This window comes from Crotalus tigris, unplaced genomic scaffold (genome assembly GCF_016545835.1).
Source record: "Crotalus tigris isolate CLP2741 ecotype Arizona unplaced genomic scaffold, ASM1654583v1 scf7180000018518.1655711, whole genome shotgun sequence".
Classification (NCBI taxonomy): domain Eukaryota; kingdom Metazoa; phylum Chordata; class Lepidosauria; order Squamata; family Viperidae; genus Crotalus; species Crotalus tigris.
Genome location: NW_024097053.1, coordinates 162,774 through 184,139, shown reverse-complemented (window position 1 = coordinate 184,139; position 21,366 = coordinate 162,774). Strand labels below are relative to the sequence as shown.

Genomic DNA, 21,366 nt, shown 5'->3' with positions numbered 1-21,366 from the left:
ATAATTCTGTTTGTCTTGTCAAATTATCCTGTTTCTGCAAACAAATGTTGCATTCATCCACATACAGCAGGGAACATACAGAGAGATACAGTAGATGTACTCACACACAAAAGACATACAAAGAATCAACTGCAACTGATTCCCAGTCCAAATCTGAAACATAAATACAGAATAATGATGGAAGAATTTGTCAGAGAAGGAAGAACAATGTCTATCAACTAGAAAAAAAGAAAACATAAATCAGGAGCAGGCAAGCACTACCAAAGAAAAGAAACAAAGCATAATGAAAGCTTTTCTCATTATAGTACTTAACTTGGTCTCCTTTTTTGACCATATATACGTCATAACAAACATAGTCCTTTATTCCATTCCATTTCCCTTCATAGATTCTTAAATGATAAAAATAGAAAATTTTAGCAATGGAGAGGGAAATTTATTGCACTTGAGTGATACAGTGATTTCTCTAAATCCTAACTCCATACATTCTTGTTTGATTGTATAACAATTACTAACTTTCCAAATATATTTCATAATGTGATGGGTAACTGTTACTACAGGTAATTCTTAACTTACTATCATAATTAAACCCAACATTTCTGTTGCTAAGTGAAAGATTTGTTAAGTGAATTTTGCCCCATTTTACAACCTTTCTTGTCAAAGATGTCAAGTGAATCACTGCGGTTATTAAGTTAGTAACACAGTTGTTAAGTGAATCTGGCTGTCCTATTGACTTTGCTTGTTAGAAGGACACAAAAGGGGATCACATGACCCTGGGACACTATAACTGTCATAAATATGAGTCAGTTGTCAAGCGTCTGAATTTTGATCATGTGGCCACGGGGATACTGCAATGGCTGTAAGTGTGAAAAACAGTCATAAATCACTTTTTTCAATGCTGTGTAACTTCGAATAGTCATTAAACAAACTGTTGTAAATCAAGGACCAATTGTATTGATTGATTAAGCATGCCTGTGATCTTATATTATTTTTCAATTACCTTGGGAAACTTATAAATAATTTATTTCATCTTTATACCATCACAATCTACCACTCTCTCACTGCTGTGCACAATAAAATGCAGTATTAAAACATGAAAATACAAAATGGCCATAAACATAATTATCAAACAAACAGGGGCTCTCTAGGTTTCCAAAATATTTTGGAAGGTGGCCTAAGAAGATTAGATCTAGTCACAAGTGGGAAGTCATTCCACGTGCTGGCACAATAAATGAAAAACATTACCAAGAATCCATCTCTGACCATCTCAAAGTGGGAAACAATTAGCTGCTTCTTCTACCACAACTGTAATGTTTGGGCCAAACACTATTGTGTTGACTGATGCTCAATATGATAAACAACTAAGAAACAGCAGAGGTGCAGAAAGAAAAAAAAATGTGCCCAACATGATTAGAGACCCATTTATTATTCCTGGGATAACATCAATAGCACCAATTCCTCCAAATTAACAATCAGTCATTGCTCCATGATTGGAATTACTGTTGGACAGTAGCTTATTTAAATATGAAAGCCACCATAGTATGTTTAAATGTGTAAATATAAACACAAATAAAGCTGTCTTGGCAGAAAGGAATGCAGTATATTGGGATATTGTTATCATTCATTACACTGGTCAACAACAATTTTTCCATACAGATTGTAATGGGTTTTTCATCGTGAATTCAAAAACAGAATCAGATTGTTTTCTCTTAGGTTTAGTTTTTCACCTTCACTATTCTAAACTGGCACTACATTACTATATTTTAGCTATAGCAGCACATCTGAAATAGCTTTGAGACTTAGTTATTATTGTTCTCTTGCATACACTCAAGATAAAGGTAGAAAGCATGACAACTAGACAGAACAGCACACTTCTGACATAAGCATATCCTTTGCCTGGAAAACAGTTCCTTGTCAGTCAGGTGCCAAGAAACTCTGAGCATGAACAGCTTAAACTTACTCTCATTGGGAAGACAATCTTACCAGATTTGCTTCTGAACCAGGAATAAAGAATGCAAGCATTGGCTTGAATCAGACAAAATTTATTCCAAGAGCACATTATACAGAAATAGACCGTTGCTAAAGAAACTATTTTAATGTTGAATTTAATAACAGCAGTGAGATTATTGGTGGGTCAATATTGGAAGAAGGATTCTCTGCCTTCTTTAGAAGAATGGGTATTTAAGGTTTCTAATTTAGCAGAAATGGCTAAAATTTCTGCTTATTTAAAGGACCATTCATAATAGAGATATGTTATTGTATGGAGAAGATGGATAGAATATGTTCAGAAGAAATATGGAACTACAAAGTTTCATTTATTTTATGAGTAATAGATTTGTTTATAAAATTATGATGTTAAAGTTTGAAGGGAGTTAAGGGTTAGTATGATTTTGGTTATTATATAATTAGTAAACTTAAATAGATTATGTTTAATATGTTTGTATAACCCTGTACTTATGGATGGGTTGAAGGTTAAATAGCTCAGATAAGTAGAAATAGTTTCATTGTTTATAATATTGTGTTTTATTTTGGAGAGAGGAATTGCTCAGGCATTTCTCCTGGGCTGCATCCGGAATGAGAAGATAGGAGGAAGGGGAGAAGTAAGTAGGAAGGTTGAGGAGAAGAAGGAGAGGGGGAGAGTGAAGAAGAAGAGGGAAAGAAGGAAGTGAGAGAAGAGATTAGAGGGTGGATGCGGTTTGGGGGGAAATGGGTGAGCAATACCGAAAGTTATGTATATAAATTGATTTTACTCTTTATCTGAAGTATTTTTTATGATGTAATGTAAAATTGAAAATAAAAAAAATTTACAAAAAAATAGAAAAGAAATAGACTGTTATAAGGTGATCACAGTCAAGTCTCTCTCAAAAGTCCTTTACATAAGAAAATTGTTTTCTCAAAAGCATGCAAATGGATGCCCGCTGGCAATTATTTCCCTTTTTTTAGTTTGTATTTTTTTTTGTTTTTTTTAAAGAACCCTTTAAAAAAAATAAACTGAGATTTTTTTACAAAAAAAAAAAGATATTAAATTTGTCTATGAATTGTAATGCACTTAGTATTCTGAGAAACAGGGCTTTTTCAGTCACGCACTCTGCTGTGGTTTTTGCTGAAAATGGTAATCACTTTCAGGGAAAGGACCTTTTTTTCTTAACTGATTGAAGTGATAAGTCATCCTGATATTTTCTACTAGCTGTGTAGTGGCTTAACAATTAAATATCAGAAATAAAACTTTACCTCACTTGTCAAAAATGCTATGAGCATTATTTTTTGTTGTAAAGTGGGTGATCAAGACAAGAATTGGGCCCCCACATTGGCCATGTGAAAAGTTAAAATTTCAAACAGGATGGTTAAAAGGTTCACTCCATATTCCCCGTTCCCTTTGCAATTTCAATGGTTTGAGTCAAAGGTCCATTAATCAGACGGTTATCTCTGTGGGATCCTTGTTGCTCTTTGAGCTTGGTGCTTTTCTTGCAGATGTTTCATTACCAAACAAAGTAACATAATCAGTGCTATTGTTATTTCTGCCTAACAAAGAGATCATTGTCGATTTCAGAAAAGGCAGGCACAGCCACACTTCTCTGTGCATTAATGATTCACCTGTAGAGATGGTTACCAGCATCAAATTCCTGGGTGTGCAGTTAACAAGTAGGCTGGCTTGGTCGCTCAACAGCAAGACACTGGTGAAGCGGGCACAGCAATGCCTGCATTTCCTACATTGCATGAGAAAAGCACATCTTCCTTCCTCTGTCCTTATCACTTTCTACAGAGGGACGATTGAGAGCATCCTATCATATAGCATCACAGTCTGGTTTAGAAGCATCACTGCTTCAGACAGGAAGGCAGTGCAGAGAGTGGTGAGGATGGCTGAAAAAATCATAGCACATAAGCGTTGCTTGAGCAGGGTCTGCAAGATTGTCTGGGACTACACATCCTCCTCACGACCTGTTTTCCTTGTTTCCTTCTGGGAGGAGGCTCCATGGTATCCGAAGCAGAACATCCAGATTAAGTCACAGCTTTGTTCCGTACAGTATTAACCTTGTGAACTCTAAAGCTTCCTTCTTCCGTTATGTATTCAAGATGGGCAGTGAATAATATTTATATGTTACTTATATGTAAGGGTGTAGGTCTATACACATGTTGTATATAGTATGTTTTAAATGTGTTATGTATGTATACATTTTGAGAGGAAGCAACTAAATTTCATTTTTAATGTGTGCCATTGTGCCCCCAAAGGGGAGGATGACAATAAATGTTATCTATCTATCTATCTATCTATCTATCTATCTATCTATCTATCTATCTATCTATCTATCTGAGTACAAGTGGGATCACCTCTAAGAGTAAGCACACTGTGAAATTCCCTGATTTATCATCTACAATGAGGCTAGTCCCACACAATGCAGAGTTTTCTGTACTAAAATAGCAATAGCACTTATATACTACTTCATAGTGTTTTACACCCTCTCTCAGCAGTTTACAGAGTCAGTATATTGACCCCAACAATCTGGGTCTTCATTTTACTGACCTCAGAAGGATGGAAAGCTTGAGTTGGTAAGAATCAAACTGCTGGCAGTCATCAATCAGCAGAATTAGCCTGCAATACTGCATTCTACCACTGCACCACCATGGCTCAAACTTTCAGAAGATGTGATATTTAGTGGTAATGAATTCAGTGGTAATTCTGTATGCATATGAAGAATGTAAAAGTCAACTCAACCACATTTGTTGGCACAAAAGTGATCTGAATGATCTCGTTTGTGATCATGAATTTGTCTAAGAAGCAAGATGAACTTTTAGGTACAACATTAAAGGCTCAAAATTGTTTCCATTATATGTAAGTTTGCTTTTTGTTTTTAGCCAGCATGATGAATGTAATTCTTTCCTCAAGAAGATGGGTGATATTTTATAAAAATGCTTGCTCAGTTATGGAAGGTCTTGGTCATGAACACAATGTAAATGTATGGCACTTGTTCATGACTCCTACAGGTTATCTGAAAGTTGTCTTTCCTCATAATGGAAATAGATTATTGTCTGTACCATTAATCCATAAGAGAGTTATAAGGAAACATTAAACTACTTTTGGGAACATATTATCATCTATGGTGGACATGCCCAGTTGCAAAAAATACTGGTCTACAATAAGAAAATGGATCCAAGAAATAATAGACCAACCTGTAGACTGGAAACCAGAGATCTTTTTGTTGGGTATTTTAAATAGAAAATAGAGTAAAGAAATATGGTACTTAATTTTACATATAATAACGGCGGCAAGAATAGCATATGCACAGTGCTGGAAAAATGAGAATATACCATCAGAGGAAGAAGTAATAAGAAAAATCCTGGACTGTGCTGAGATGGACAAATTAACAAAAGAGATAAAAGAAAAGGAAGACACAGAGTATTATATAGTATGGAACAAGGTGTATGTCTGGTTGGAGACTAGAAATAATAGAGGAGAATAAATATGGAAAGGTCAAAAGTGAAAATATGTGTACACATGAAGGAAGAAAAATGTAAATAAAAAATAATGGGGCTATAAGGACAAATATTTAAAGAAGAATAAGGGGGAAATGTAAATATTAGATTACCGTTACGTAATTGCTGTAAAAAAAAGGAGGTATATATTGTGTGTGCATGTGTGTTATGTGTTGCTTTGTTCTGTTTTGTCTTGTTGGTTAAAAATAAAAATTAAAAAAAAAATAAACTACTTTTGGAAAAGGCACACTATGTAAAATATGAATGGAATATCTGTAGAAATCTGAAGGTCATTGCACTTCTGTTCAATCCACGGTTTGAATACACAATATACAGGAGGTTTTTTTTATACGAACAGAACAGTAGGAACAGAAAAAGCACTACATTTAGAAAGGGCAAAACTTACTTCATTGGTTCCTGGGGGGTGATGGTGGAAAGAATGTGATAAACAGTTCATTTCTCAATCCTGAAAAGGTTTTATTTTTTTCTTTGCACATCAAACTCGTACTTTGAACAAACTTCGTAAAAGCAATGGATGAACAGAAACTGGATTAATGTACTTGAATAGATTTCCAGGATTCATGATGCTAAGATTAAAGAAAGAGCTTTTGTAGTCCCTCAAATAAGAGAATTCATGAAGATGGCAAATTTAAGAAATATGCACGTAGAAGAAGTTTAAAAATTGGTATAGCAATCTTTCAAAAGAAAATATCTGCATAATTTGGGGGGAGGGTGTAAATTATAAACCAGAAAGCTATCCGGAAAATCTGAAAATGAGAGTGATCCCCTGAAGTTGTATCAACCTAGGGGAGGTAACATGTCATTGAAAAGTTCATTTTTTTGGACTTTTCCCTGTGAATCTTGGGGGATTCACTAACAAGCATGGTGAGAAATTTCACCAGCACATTCCAAACATTAAAGGATACTAAGGCAAAAAGCATCCCAGTTTGTTGGCTAACTCCTGCTTCACCTGTAGAAGAGATGTTCCTGAGGTGACAGTCAACAGAAGAATGGCAAACCACTTCTGAAAATCTTGCCAAGAAAACTGGAGGACTTGTCCAGACAGTTGTCAGTTTTAGGGCAGTCGGTCTCTAAAAGATTTGCCATCACTGCCCTATATCATTTCAGACAAGCAACTGTCCAGTCTCTTCTTAAAAACCTTCAGTGATGAAGCACCTACAACTTTTGAAAGCAAGCTGTTCCACTGGTTAATTGACCTCACTATTAGGAAGTTTATCCTTAATTCCAGGTTGCTTCTCTTCTTGATTAGTTTCCATCCATTGTTTCTTGCCTTGCCTTCGGGTGCTTTGGAAAATAAGCTGACCCCCTCCTCTTTGTGGCAACCTCTCAAATACTGGAATACTGCTATCATGTCCCCCCCCCCCGAGTCCTTCTTTTCTCTAGATTAGCCAAAACCCAAATCCTGCAACCATTCTTCATATGTTTTACTTTCCAGGCCTTTGTCAACAAAACACTAATTCAAAGACACCTGACAACAAACAACTACAACAACCCTAAATCCAATTTTCTATTGAACATAAGAAAATAAAATAATATATATACAGGTAGTCCCAACTTACAACAGTTCATTTAGTGACCATTCAAAGTTACAGCATCACTGAAAAAGTGACTTATGACCATTTTTCACACTTGCAACCAGTGCAGCATCCCCATGGTCACATGATCAGAATTCAGACTGTTGGCAACTGTCTCACATTTATGATGGTTGCAATGTCCCAGGAACTTGTGATCACCTTTTATAACCTTCTGACAAGAAAGTCAATGGATAAAGCAGATGCACTTAACAATCATGTTACTATCTTAACAACTGCAATAATTTACTTAACAACTGTGGCAAGAAAGGTCATAAAATGGGGCAAAACTCACTTAACAAATGTCTCTCTTAGCAACATAATTTTTGGGCTCAATTGTGGTCGCATCTTTATTTTAAATTCTCAATACAGCTATTTGAAAATATATCTGTATCTTAATGCCATTTTATTGTAATTTCAAGTGATTAACAAGTCACCAGCCTTGAATCACTGTGCAGCCTTTAGTAAGTTAATAGATCCTCCTTATTATGGCCTATCTAATTGCATTTCTTGCATCAAATTGAGATTGGTATTCTTTCATCCCAGCCACATGCCTTGAAGTGCATATATAAGAAAATGCCTCTATGTCATGTTTCTGACATAAACAAAGAAACATGCGTGTTTTATGGAGAAAATGGACAATGCAACTCAAATTGTAGACATTACCCTGACATTCAGATTATATCATTCAAGGAAAACATAAATAACATTAGCATGCTAGGAACCCAGTTTGCTAGACCAGGTCCCTTTTCTAACAGTCATTCTAGTGAAGTGTGATGAGACAATCTTAAGACCATGGTAATATTAAGAGGTGAGTCTTGTTTTATTTTTTCTACTCATCTCTTTCTCCTTTTATGTTATGTCTGGTGCAGATCATAAACTTCACGACAAAAACTGTATCTTTCAATTGATCCGTAAATTTTAACAGGTCTTCTTAAGCTAAAGGGTGTAGTATAATTGATTTAAAGAAAAATAAATAAATAAAAATGAGAAGTGTACGTTGGCTGGAAGTTCCAAATAAAAAGAAAAAGAGCACACGGAATGCAGGAAATGATGAAAGAGAAGTATCCCACAGTTTTATCTTAATATTTCTACCCAGGAATTTTCTTTATTAATAATGGTGCTATTTATTGTCTCTGTGGAACAGAATCCACCAGGCTAATTACTGACCTGAAAACAAAGTATCCAAGCTAATAAAAGTTGAAGAGAAGGATCAGTTTCCTCAGTTATAAACCAAACAACCTATGTCATTTAAAATATATATTAAAAGAAAGTCAATATGAATTCAAATGCAGAATTACTTAAGAAGCCATTAAACCTCAGGGGGAAAATAACTTAGCTAAAGAATCTGTTGATACCTTTCAAAATATAGCATATATGATTAAGGTGGCCAGTTTTATATCAACTTACTCAGTTACTATCCCTACTTCCTTTTTACTGTACAATAAAATATTAGATGGTAGAAATCAGACACAGAGACTTAGCAACATTTAAAAATTGTGATGTGATATGCAGATATTCTGTCCTTAGATTTAGATTTTTGTTCATAAATGCATCACTGAACTTTCTTGTTTTGTTTATAATTTTGTTTATAAATCACAATATTATTACATTGTTGCCTTTTTTAAAAAAAAGTAAGTACCACTTAAGATGCATGGTAGGCAATGTCACACACATGCCCCATGAACATATACAAACTCATTTTGATAATCTTCATTGATATTCTTTGCCAGGCTTAGATGCATATAGTATATGCAAAGTCATACATGGGTCTGAGTGGTTTACACTCCCATATTCAAAGGGATAAAACATAATAACATAAAAATAATCTAACAATAAAATTTGTTCACATCAAGTAGCATCACATCAATGAATCAATCAAATAAACAAACAAAACAGCACCTCAGGAGGAATCAGTACTTAAGCTGAGGAGGTGCTTATTCTCCAGTTCTGTGATACAACACACTAGATGATGATGTGATGATGGTGGTGATGATGGTGGTGGTGGTGGTGGTGGTGGTGGTGGTGGTGGTGGTGATGATGATGATAGTAATAGGGTTGGAAGGGACCTTGGAAGTCTTCTAGTCCAACTCTCTGTTTCAGGCAGAAAACCCTATGCCATTTCAGACAAATGATTGTCCATTCTCTTCTTAAAAACTTCCAGTGTTGGAGCATTCACAACTTCTGGAGGCAAGTCTTCCCACTGTCAGGAAATTTCTCCTGAGTTCAAGGTTGCTTCTCTCTTTGTTAGTTTCCATCCATTGCTTCTTGTCTTGCCTTCATGTGCTTTGGAGAATAGCTTGACTCTCTCTTCTTTGTGGCAACCCCTTAAATATTGCAATACTTCTATCATGTCACTCCTAGTCCTCCTCTTCATTAAACTAGACCAGTGGTTCTCAACCTGTGGGTCGGGACCCCATTTGGGGTCGAACGACCATTTCACAGGGGTCGCCAAACAATGCAGTCCGCCATTTTTCCCCCTTTTCTTTAGCTGTGCTACTCCCTTTTATTCTATTGGCTTTTGAAAGCCAATAGAATAGACTCTCTTGAATAGAGTCTAATTCTATTGGCTTTCAAAAGCCAATAGGAATTGTCCAGGCTGTCTCTGCCCTGCTGAGCTCGCCAAAAGTCCCATTCTGCAAACGGTGCTGCACCAGTTGAGTAGTCCTCGAGTTACGACCGGTTGAGTAGTCCTCAACTTATGACCGGTTGGGGGTCGCGGCATTAAAAAGGTTGAGAACCACTGAACTAGACATACCCAATTCCAGTAACTATTCTTTATATATTTTAGCCTCCAGACCCTTAATCATCTTTGTTGCTCTTCCCTGCAGTCTTTCCAGAGTCTCAACATCTTTTTTACAGCATGGTGACCAAAACTGGCTATAGTATTCCAAGTGTGGCCTTACTAAGATGTTATAAAGTGGCATTAACACTTCACGTGATCTGGATTCTATCCCTCTGTTAATGCAGCCTAGCACAGTGTTGGCTTTTTTGATAGCTGAAGCATACTGCTGGCTCATATTTATATGACTGTTCACTAGGACTCTAAGATACCTCTCACAGTTACTATTATTGAGCCTGGTACCATCTATACTGTACCTGTGCGGTATGAATTCTATAAATTCAACTCTTAGCCAAAAGTTAGATAGGGTGAGAATATTCAGAAAAAGCTCCTTCATTAAGAATCACTTAATTGTTAATAATGTGCAGTACTTCAGATCGGATATCTCAAATTTGCTTCAAAATATGTGGGAGCATGAATGCAATATCTGTCTATAACACCCCAAATAATCTGTTATTTCCTGGGATCAGGGAAAAAATGTTTCTTTTTCTTTTAATTTAAGAAACTTTGGGGAATGGCTTTTATGGCTTTTCATTAAAAATCAGTACTTCTAACAAGTTACTTGAGGCTATTATTCCACTCTTCCCAGACTAAGAGAACATAAAACCTATATAACGAAATGATATATATGATAATAAATGTCACTCTGTAACCGACATAGATGTTGGATTTAAACTGACTTAAGAATGAAAAATGAGTTGGACTCATCTGGAATGAAAAGAATATTGCTGTGGCCTTTGTTTATTTAGAAGTCAAAACATCAAGTAAGGCAGAAAGCCTGCTGGAAATCACAGGAAGCATTATGGACCTATTGGCAACTTCCAGATACCAATATGGGAACCTAGAAATACACTCATTCATTCATCTCATTCATTGTGGCTGAACATTTATTCAAGAATGTAACGAGAAGAGGGCATATGTAAGCTTTCAAATTAGTTTTTAAAAAGCACTATGTTGCTATAGAACTGAGTAGACCTGAGTAGCAAAAACTGCTCAAGTTCATTGGCCAAATAACTCCTGTTACTGGCAGCATGAAAGTATAGAAAGTAACTATTTATTTTTATCCCACCTTCATTGTTTATGAATAACTATATCCATAATATAACAAGTGTGGTTCAGGGTTGATATAATGCCTTGTTCAAATTTTCTGAGCTCCTCCTCCTTCTCCTCCTCCTCCTGCTTCTCTCCTTCTGCATTGATTTCTGAGCTAACAACATCAGGAGTTTTGGAAAATTAAGTTTCATTGGCTAGGAGGGATTATAAATCTTTGTCATCCAAGTAAATAACCTACCATGAACAAAGCATAAATCAGAACCAGACAGATCTACAGTGCCATCCCTTTCAAGAATTTGGAAAGCAGGCAGGTGTATATCTAACTTCTGCCAAGGCTGCAGTTAAAAGACAATGGCATATATCAGTCTTGAAGGATTCCTTTGGCACGGATGAAAAGGGCAGGACAGCAGGTGGCATCCAGCAACTTTATTTCCTCATCTCCTGTGCTAAATCTACAGGTCTGATTCACAAAGCAGTATTTTGAATTCTGCTGCATTGTATAGATAGTAAGGATAATCTGCACCCCCTTGTACTTCAAACACACATCTGCTGTGTGATTTTCTGACATCGTAAACTGTTTATCCCATCTCCTAAAGCTATTCCTCTCTTCCTTCCATTCAGAAAGGAGAAAAGACTCCTAAGATCTCAAAAACTTTCAGTGCACATGATGGATATAAACAGCTAACGGCTGGAAAGGAAGACCTAACTCCTAAATCAATTATAAGTGATCCTCCCGCACTTGAAAAAAAATTACTCTTAAGAAATACTGGAAAATATATGATACTTGGTATATTCTTTTTCCTTGAATGGTCATATATACATTTGCCTATACACCAGAGTTTGCATGGCTCCTTACACCAAAATTGCTAGACTTTGTAAACTTTTGCATAAAGGTTGAGTCTCTGGGGGTGATAGAGTATATGGCAAAATGTATTCAGAGTTCTCACTTGTTAAAGAACACAATGACAATTGGGAATATCAGGGGTTGGAAAGTTCAGATAGTTTCAAATCTCTAATGCTTACATTCTGTTTGAAAATTCTACTCTTCTATCTCCTTTTATCTTATGTCACCCTTCCTGAATGACAAATTAGTAATATGTGTAAAAAGAACTAGGCAAGACTACTTGGGTATATTGTGCTGAGTCATCCCTTCCAAGTCAGCTGTGCTTAGTAAAATCAGAACTTCTGCTGTTTAGGGAGTGGTCTTGGTGTAGCAAAGTCACTGGAAGCAGAGTTCTACAGTGCTTAAGGTGTTGGATTAGGACCAGGGAGAACCAGTTTGGTCCACCTTCAGCCAGAGAAGGTCACTTGGTGCCTCCTTCTTAACCCAACATATTCCACAGAGTATTGAAGAGGAGGAAAAGAAAATCTCTTTCTATCTGTCTGTCTGTCTGTCTGTCTGTCTAATCTAATCTAATCTAATCTATCTCTAGCTAGCTGTCTCCTGGAAAAAAGGCAGGATGTAAATCTAACAAGGAACAATTTGAGAAGGTTGTCCATCACTCCCAGCTTATCAGAATCTTTGCTATCTTGAAATTTTCAGCTTTTGACTTTATTCAGCTCTTGACATTTCAATTTATTTTATTGCTTCAGATGTTATTTTTCCAGTCAGCTTACTTTTTTGGCCTAAATGTGGATTGGCTTTACAAATACCAGATTAGCTTGATTGATTTATTGTGGTAATAACTCTGAAAGCAACTGCCAGTTAGGAGGCCAGGCTGGCAAGTAAGTTTAATTCAGAAACAGAGGGCAAGGAAAGTAAGCAGTGATAAGGACCTCTGGAAGTAGAACATTCTTAATTGCATGAGATGTAATCACACTAATAAAGTAGAATTCATTTTTTATAACCCTGTAGTATCTTAATTTGGGGTAGTGTCTGGGGATGAGAGACTGGATGGAGATTAATATTTTACTTGTTGGCTGTCCTTCCAAATGTCTACACAGAATTGGCAGCATATATTTTTTCTTTGGGCCCTAAAAGAGAAATATCTGCTTCCTCCCAAGACTGAACTCTCAGCTGTCTGAGGGGAAGGCTAGCATCTACACTACTAGGCCACACTCCGTTCAACATAGAATTCACTTCTATTTCATCTAAAATTAAATCATGTCAAATATGTTTATTTTAATTCTAGCTGCTTCTTCGCCTACTTTTGGACACATAGCCCCCACATTCTACTCAAGGACCCTTGGTCTGAAAACATTCTGCACCTCTCATTCTGCAACCTTCCCACTTGAAAGGTTGAGAGTTCAGCTTTAAGTAGTGGCAGATGTTTCACTTTTACATCAGCGTATGAGATTTAACAAGACTTGGAAAGTGACAAGGCCTTAACAGCAGTACAGCTGATCTCTCCTGGGAACAAATATTCTGTAGAATAGGAGGATTGCCTGTCCTATGCAAAATCTATGCTCACTATGTTGGGATGGATATATTGTGAATATACATCTTTTACCTACCTGGATTCTTATTTAATTTATATGGGATTAATATAAGCCAAACAATTTTATGACATGCAGATAAACACACCAACTTGTTCCAAATTTAAATAGAATGAAATAGGACAGACTAACATTACACATATAGCTATCCATCTCTCCATAGTGACTCCATGCAACATGCAAAGTTAAAAACAACAGTGTACGCAATCCAATCCATAATGTCCAAGATCACAGTCAAGATTGCCAGTGTACACAAAAAGAACAACAGAGCTCATTTACCCTCCTAGCCTAAATGCCAAGAAGTTTGCACTCTAAAAGTGGCTGCAAGGCCAAAGTGATTTGCTTGACTAGAGAAAATATCATATCTTCATTTACAGTATTGTAGACTGGAAACCCCTCATGGAATTTTTGCATAAAACAGGAAGAATGTATAAGTTATGGCTTATTTATTTATTTATTTATGAGACTTATATACCGCTTTAAGTGCAAGCACTCTCTAAGCGGTGTACACCAGTAAGCAATGTATATATATATTAACATTGCCCCCAACAATCTGGGTCCTCATTTTACCTACCCCAGAAGGATGGAAGGCTGAGTCAACCCTGAGCCGGTGAGATCTGAACCGTTGACCTGCTGAACACAGTCAGCTAAAGTGGCCTGCAGTACTGCACCCTAACTGCTGCGCCACCTCGGCTTTGATGATTACATATAGGATGAGTATAGAAAGAAGAGAGTCATGATGTCAGGACTAGGGGTGACATGATAGCAGTGTTCCAATGTTTGAGGGGCTGCCACAAAGAAGATGGGGTCAGCATATTTTCCAAATGGTATAGGGTTTCTTGCTTGAGTAGGGATTTGGACTAGCAGACCTCCAAGGTCCCTTTCAATTCTCTTATTCTGATTTAACTTTAGAGAAACAAATAGATTTATAATTGAACTTATAACCACTGTAAAGATTGGAAGCCACTTCTTTGTATATTTTTCTTTCTTTTATTTTTTTCTTTCTCTCTTACACATTTAGTCTTCTTTTTGATTTCTTTCTTTTTCCTGCCTTATTCTACACTAATTTGCATTAGTTTTTTTATTTTATTTTTTTAAAAAAAACTTTTTAATACCATTATTAAAAGAATAAATAAAAATGGCTTCCACTTAGTTTACTTGTAGTCTGTAAGTGTGTTCTGCTTTTGGTATTAGGCAGATTTGCAGGTGAAAGGAACACTGAGTGCAAGCAACTTTTAATAATTAAAAGCTGTTTTGCATGATTAGGGTTACTAGGGAAGAAACAGAAATGCCCAAGGTATACAGAAGAGAAGAAATATCTCATAAACCACCAACAGACTATTACAACCACATGGATCAGTGTAGCACACAAGCCAACTAAAGACCTTCAAAACATCATAAGCAGACCAAAAGACCCAACAATCCTAGAAGAAAAAAACAGGAGTCATCTACCTGTCATGCAACAACCATTATGTACAGTAAGACAAACAGGCAGAAGATTGGCAGAACGCATCCATGAACACCAAGTAGCAGGCAGAATACGTGATGAAAATTCTTTAATTTTACAACACATAGACAGATTTAATCAGAGTTTCAATTGAGAAAATGTGACCATCCTAGACCAAGCCAAGTCTAAAAACATCAAGGAATTTCTAGAAGCCTGTTTACATTAGTAAACAGTCCAACCAATGAATCTCTAAGACCAACATCACCACCACAATGACAAACAAACCACCAGAATATAAACTGACATCAAACAGCACTCCTCACTAGCACTGATGATGTCACCTCGTTTGGGTAATGAAACCTCTGCAAGAAAACAACCAAGCTCAGAGAGCACCAAGGACCCCCCACAAGAAGAAATAAGAAATTGTATAAAGAAGAAGAAAAAAGACTGATTAATATTATGTAACTAGTGCACACAATCTTTTCTCTGGAACAGAAAAAGGCATTATAAAATCCACGAAATGTCACTTTCACCCTTAGAATGTATTCTTCTGAAAAGATAACTTTGGATTATTTCAGATTCAACACTGAATTATAAAAAGGCCATCCATTCTCCTAGAGATCCATTTTTATATCCTGTTTAGTGACACGACCATTTTCAGCACTGCCCCAGCAAACCAAATTATAAATTTAAACATTTGTGTTCACTTCAAGCAAGCAGGAAGATGGGAAGCATCACAACTGTGTTAGTCAGAGTAATACACCTCTTGTCATCAGAACCCAATATTACAGACTGACAGTATTTGGAAGGGGTTATTGCATATCAAATCATTCTATCACATTACTGCTGAGACAATATTGTTCTCTCCTGGAGCGAGTAGGAAAGCAATAAGAAAAACTGTTGCATTTTATATTATTTTTATTTCCACTTAATGGTGCTGGCTCTCAGAGAGATATCTGACTCTCCCTGGAGCCTGATCCCAGTGTTTTCTTAGGAAAAGACACATTTTGTTCAAAAACAGTTAAGACTTAAAGTGACCATTGAGGCTACAATGAAAACACATTTGATTTTGATGTTTAAAACCTTTCCTTTTCTGTCTTAGAACAGCAAACAGCAGACTTCTCTTTGCCTTCAAATAATTTATTGTCTTCCTTCCTTCCTTCTTTCCTTCCTTCCTTCCTTCCTTCCTTCCTTCCTTCCTTCCTTCCTTCCTTCCTTCCTTCCCTCCCTCCCTCCCTCCCTCCCTGTCCAACTCAATATATTTTTGTGCAGTGCTTGGGAGCAAATGTTCACTGAAACAACATGACATTAACTTGAATACAGTTTGTAGGAAAAAAAGGGAACATAAATGTGATAAGAAAATTTATTTGATACCCAAAAGACACAGACTGGAAATGCCCAGATCTCCATTCCCTAGCAAAGTAACAGGTATTCTCAGACAGAGTTCCTGGATCAGAATCATTTTTCAACTATAAGGATAAGTATACCAGGCAGCACTCAAATCATAAAGCAATTATAAAGGATTGGATTTTTTTTAGGTTTAATACTATTTTTTTAAAAAAAACACTAATATAATATGCACTTGAAGACAAAAGCTCTGGAACCAGCAACTGGGACATCATACTGAGATTGATTTAGTGGTTAAGGCACAAGCCTAGAAATTGGGAGTTCTCCAACACTGGAAGTTTTTAAGAAGAGACTAGACAGCCATTTGTCTGAAATGGTATAGGGTTTCCTGCCTGAACAGGGGGTTGGACTAGATGACCTCCAAGGTCCCTTCCAACTATTATTATTATTATTATTATTATTATTATTATTAATTATCCTACTTTAAAGATTAAAGCCAGGGGGGATTTATTTACAAAAAGAATAAAGGTGGGATATAAACAAATAAATAAAAATAGGAATTGGGATTAATTATGGTGTGTTATCACTTTGCCTTGTTGACATAGTGACTGCAATAATATATCTCTGTATTCATATTAAGACAGAAGTCAGGATTGCCTTGGTTGTCATGTATAAAATATGATTTTAGATTAAGCTCCCTCTATGCACACAACTCCATGTACACAGTAGAGACAAATACATGCCTTCTGGTTGAGTATATTAGTCAGCACTACTGTCCTAATATGCATGCACTCTCTCACACACAAATCCATGTCTATGTGTAGCCATGAAATGATGGAAGTGTCCTTTTACCACTTCATTCATCATTTTGAGTATAAGTCAAAATGTAGCAGTAGTGATGACATTTAAAGAGTGTGTCCATCTTTAAATCAAATACTAGATTAAGCTATGATGATGATTGATAATGATGATGTTGATTAAATAGGTTTACCTTAAATAGCAGCGGTTCTTCGGTAAGCGGGCTAACAGGAAGTGAGTTGGTACTGGTGGCAGGACTCATATCTGTGCTCTAAGATAAATCAAAGAAAATCTAGATTTAGCCTAGGACATATTATTTTTTTAAAATATATTTTATTAGATTTTATATGGGTAGGGAAAAGGTAGGGTCGGTACGGGTACAGGAAAATCAGGATAAAAGGGACTGGGTGTGGATAACTACAGTAAATACGTAATTCAGCGAACAAGCTGTTGTCCGGGTCTTCATATTAAGTATTATTGTTTATATAATACTAGACATTTATAAGAATAAATCGGTATAGTTACAACTGACATTTGGTAAAACACTAATATTCCTTTAAATAATTAACATCGTTGATTGCATAACAACTATTTCCAATCATCAACCTTAATACTTAATATAGTAAAACTCTAAAATCTCTTCTTATTCTAACGTGTTTCAACCCACTGATAAAATTTTCCCCAGGTTTTATAAAAGATTGAATCTTCTTTCTCCTTCATCTCTAACATTAATCTGTCCATTTCTGCACAATCTAGGATTTTCAAAATTATAATCTAGTCTGATGGTAGGTTTTCATTTTTCCAAAATTGGGCAAATACTATTCTTGCAGCTGTTAATACATGTAATATTAAATAATAATTTTCTTTGCCATAGTTAGGTCTTAATATACCTAACAGGAACAGTTCCGGTTTAAATTCTATCTGCTTGATAATAAAGTCTCCAATCCGGAAGTCCAAAACCCCCTCTATCTTTCGAGTCTTGTAGAAGTTTACATTTAATTCTTGTTTTCTTTCTTTGCCATATAAATCTTAATATCATTCCATTTAAATCGTCAAAAGATTTCTTACCCAGCTTTACAGGAATTATTTGAAATACAAAAAAATTAGCTTTGGTAAAATGTTCATTTTAACAGTCGCTATTCTTCTTAACAATGATAGTTGGAGATTTCCCCATTTTTCCAGGTTTATTTTTATTGTTTTATTAGTCTCTCATAATTATCTTCTTTTAGTAATGTATATTTTGCCGTAAGATAGATAACTAAATATTTAACTTTTTTAACTATTTGAAGATTTGCCTAGGACATATTATTATTATTATTATTATTATTTTATTGAAAATTTTTAAAAGTTTTTACAAAAAACAAAAAAGACAACAACAACAAAAAACAAAACAATCCTCACCCAACCCCTCCCAAACCACCCCCTCCATCCCCCCCGAGCTTCCCAGAGCTGAATATAGGCTTAATTAAAATTTTAAAAATCCTAAAAGAAAGTTAAACAACTTATAAAATAATTAACAATAAGATATATATAACAAAAAAAAAACACATAGGCATTAAAAAGAAAAAGTGCTTAAAAAAGAAGAAAAAAGAAAGAAGAAAAGAGATAAAAAAAGAAAAAAAAGAAAAAATACAATCTATAAAATATCAAAGTTTATATACAGGTTATAAAAAGGCTAAATGGTATTTTTTTATATCCAATTTGTATTGTGTGAAATTTATCCATTTTTCCCATACGGCAAAAAATTTCTCTTGCGATTGCTCCTTTAAGAAAGCCGAAATCCTTGCCATTTCCGCCAGATAGGAAACTTTAAAAAGCCACTCTTGCAAGGTAGGCAAAGATTCCTTCTTCCAATATTGCCCTACTAACAGCCTTGCGGCTGTAATCAAGTTCAACATCAATATAACCTCCTTAGCATCACAATCAGTAACAATACCTAACAGAAACAATTGTGGAGTAAATTTTACCCTCTTTCTAAAAATTCTTTGAATATTCCACCATATCTTAATCCAAAAAGCTTTTATATTTTTACACGGCCACCAAATATGATAATAAGTGGCGTCCAGGCAACCACATCTCCAACATTTAGGCTGTAAGTCAGGATACATAAGAGACATTTTTTGTGGATCAAGGTGCCATCTATAAAACATTTTATAAAAATTCTCCCTTAAGTTCTGGGCTTGTGTAAATTTGACATTCCTCACCCAGATAGTTTCCCAGGTATCCAGTAGAACTGGTTCACCAAAATTTTGTGCCCATTTAATCATAATTATTGTTATACAGTCAGTCAGTCACCCACTTATTTTCTAAGGCTACCCATTCATCAAGAACCCATTCACCAAGGGTTAAAAACTTTGCAGTATCAAAATAAGATAATAAAGCATACATGGGAAAAAGTACAGACCTTGTGTCATTACAAAAGGCTCATATACTATCCTCTCCTGGTGCCCGGGAAAAGAACTAGGTCTTTAAAGCATTCTTAGTTTGTTAGGCTTGAGCCACTGGAATCTTGAGGATACAGTTCCATAGGGCAGAGGTTGCAACAGAAGGCATACTTCCTGCATCCCATGAAACTTTAAGCCCTGTTTAATTTGCCCATCCAGAACATGATACTGTCAGAGTTTGAAAAATGGGCAGAGATCATTGGAAGTTATTTCCTGTGTTGCAAAGCATCCCAACTATATATGGAACATGGTCCCACAAAAAGACCCTGTGTCTTGTACAGCTTTATAGATGATAACAAGCACCTTACACTGCATCTGGAAGGCTTCTGGTAATTATGGCAGTTCACCCATAGTAATGCTATATAACTTAACATCGTCTACATGTATTGTTACATTCTTGACCATTTCAGCTTCTGAATATTTTTCAAGGGCAGCCCCATGTAGAGAGTCTTGGCAGTAATGCAAATGAGAGATGTCCAAGCTATGGGTTAATGAGTAAGTCTCCCAATCCAGAAACAGATGCAATGGCACACAAAATGAATTTGTACAAAGGTCCTCCTAGAGATTGTTGTCACCAACTCTTCAAGAAGGAGCTGAGAGTTGAGGTGGATCCCCACTCTCCACACCATCTCCATCTATAGAAGGATAATCTATTCAGAACTAGTTGTGGGAATCCTTTGTTCTCCCTGGGTAAACTAGACAGGAAACACAGCTAGCTGAACTAAATCTACTTTATTGTAAGGCTCATTAACAGAATCTGAAAGTACAAACCTCATGCCTCCCCCTTTTAATTGCTTGTTCCACAAGGACACATCTTTCCCAAGTTTCTTTCTCTGATCATTAAGCATCTGTGGGATCCTGCTCCTTTTGTTTGCTGGTTTCCTAGGCAGCATCTTTTCTCTCCTTTTCTCAAAGTCACCTATGCATTCCATTACAAAATCCATTGAACTTGGTAGACCTCACATTCACACCCAATCAGTTTTGCTGTGCTTTATTTAATGATGGGGCATTTTATACCACAAGAAATAACACCCTATTTATAGCAACAGCAAGTGTGCTATCTACCCAGTATTTTTTTTTGCCAATTTTTCCACGATGCTTTTTAACAGACACCTTCAGGACTACTTCCACTAAATAATGAATAAGATCTTCAAAACAATATCCTGAGCAACACAGGTATGTAAGCATCCTTAACAGTCCCAGTGGGAACAATTATTAACAAAAAGGTAGTAAACTATGTAATGCAAAAATGCTGTGGTCAAAAAGATCAGCTCCTTATTGGACAGCAACAGAAGAGCCCAAGAGGAAAGTAGAAGTGTTGAGTTTCTCATTTACCAGAAAACAATTCCAAATAAGAATAAAACTGAATAACCATTTAACATTGAAGTGTTAAAAATGCAAGAAAGCAGGGCCTCTCAACTTAGCACTTTCTTAAGAGCATGGAGAAAACTTCATGGGATGTTCATGCACAACTCTTGGTCTGCTTAGCAAAATATAAACTACAGATGACAGATATAGGCTCAGATATAGTTCATGTGGGGCTGTCCATGCATGAGTAATAAAACCCAAATGCCTTTGGTTTATAAACACTGGATTATGGTTTAGCATGATGTATAAAATTCATAAAATTTCTTCACTTCACATCAGTGGAACCATGAAACAGGTGATTTGCTATTATTTCATTTTACTCCTTAAAATAATGTTCACTGGTGAACTGGTAAAATACTTTCATCCACTGCCAAACTGGTGGAATGAAATACTTGGGTATATTGACAAAACCTCTGTCAAATGAAAGCAAGAACAATCAATTTGTCTACAGTCTTTTATAAAAACTGGCAAATTTCCACCCAAAACAAAGTGATTTATAAAAAAATATTTCTAAATAGAAACCATGTGTCCTCAAAGATCTGTCCACAAAAAAGTACAAGAGTGGTGCCA

The 21,366-nt window shown here is 35.9% G+C and overlaps 1 protein-coding gene across 2 annotated transcripts in view; it reads right to left on the bottom strand.

Moving 5' to 3' along the window:
- LOC120312546 (serine-rich coiled-coil domain-containing protein 1-like) overlaps positions 1–21,366 on the bottom strand; it is a 549,974-nt gene that overhangs the window by 371,081 nt on the left and 157,527 nt on the right. For both annotated transcript variants that reach the window (XM_039353388.1, XM_039353390.1), the window contains exon 4: positions 17,178–17,255. In XM_039353388.1, coding sequence (XP_039209322.1) covers positions 17,178–17,255 — 78 coding nt within the window. The remainder of the gene's footprint in view (positions 1–17,177; positions 17,256–21,366) is intronic.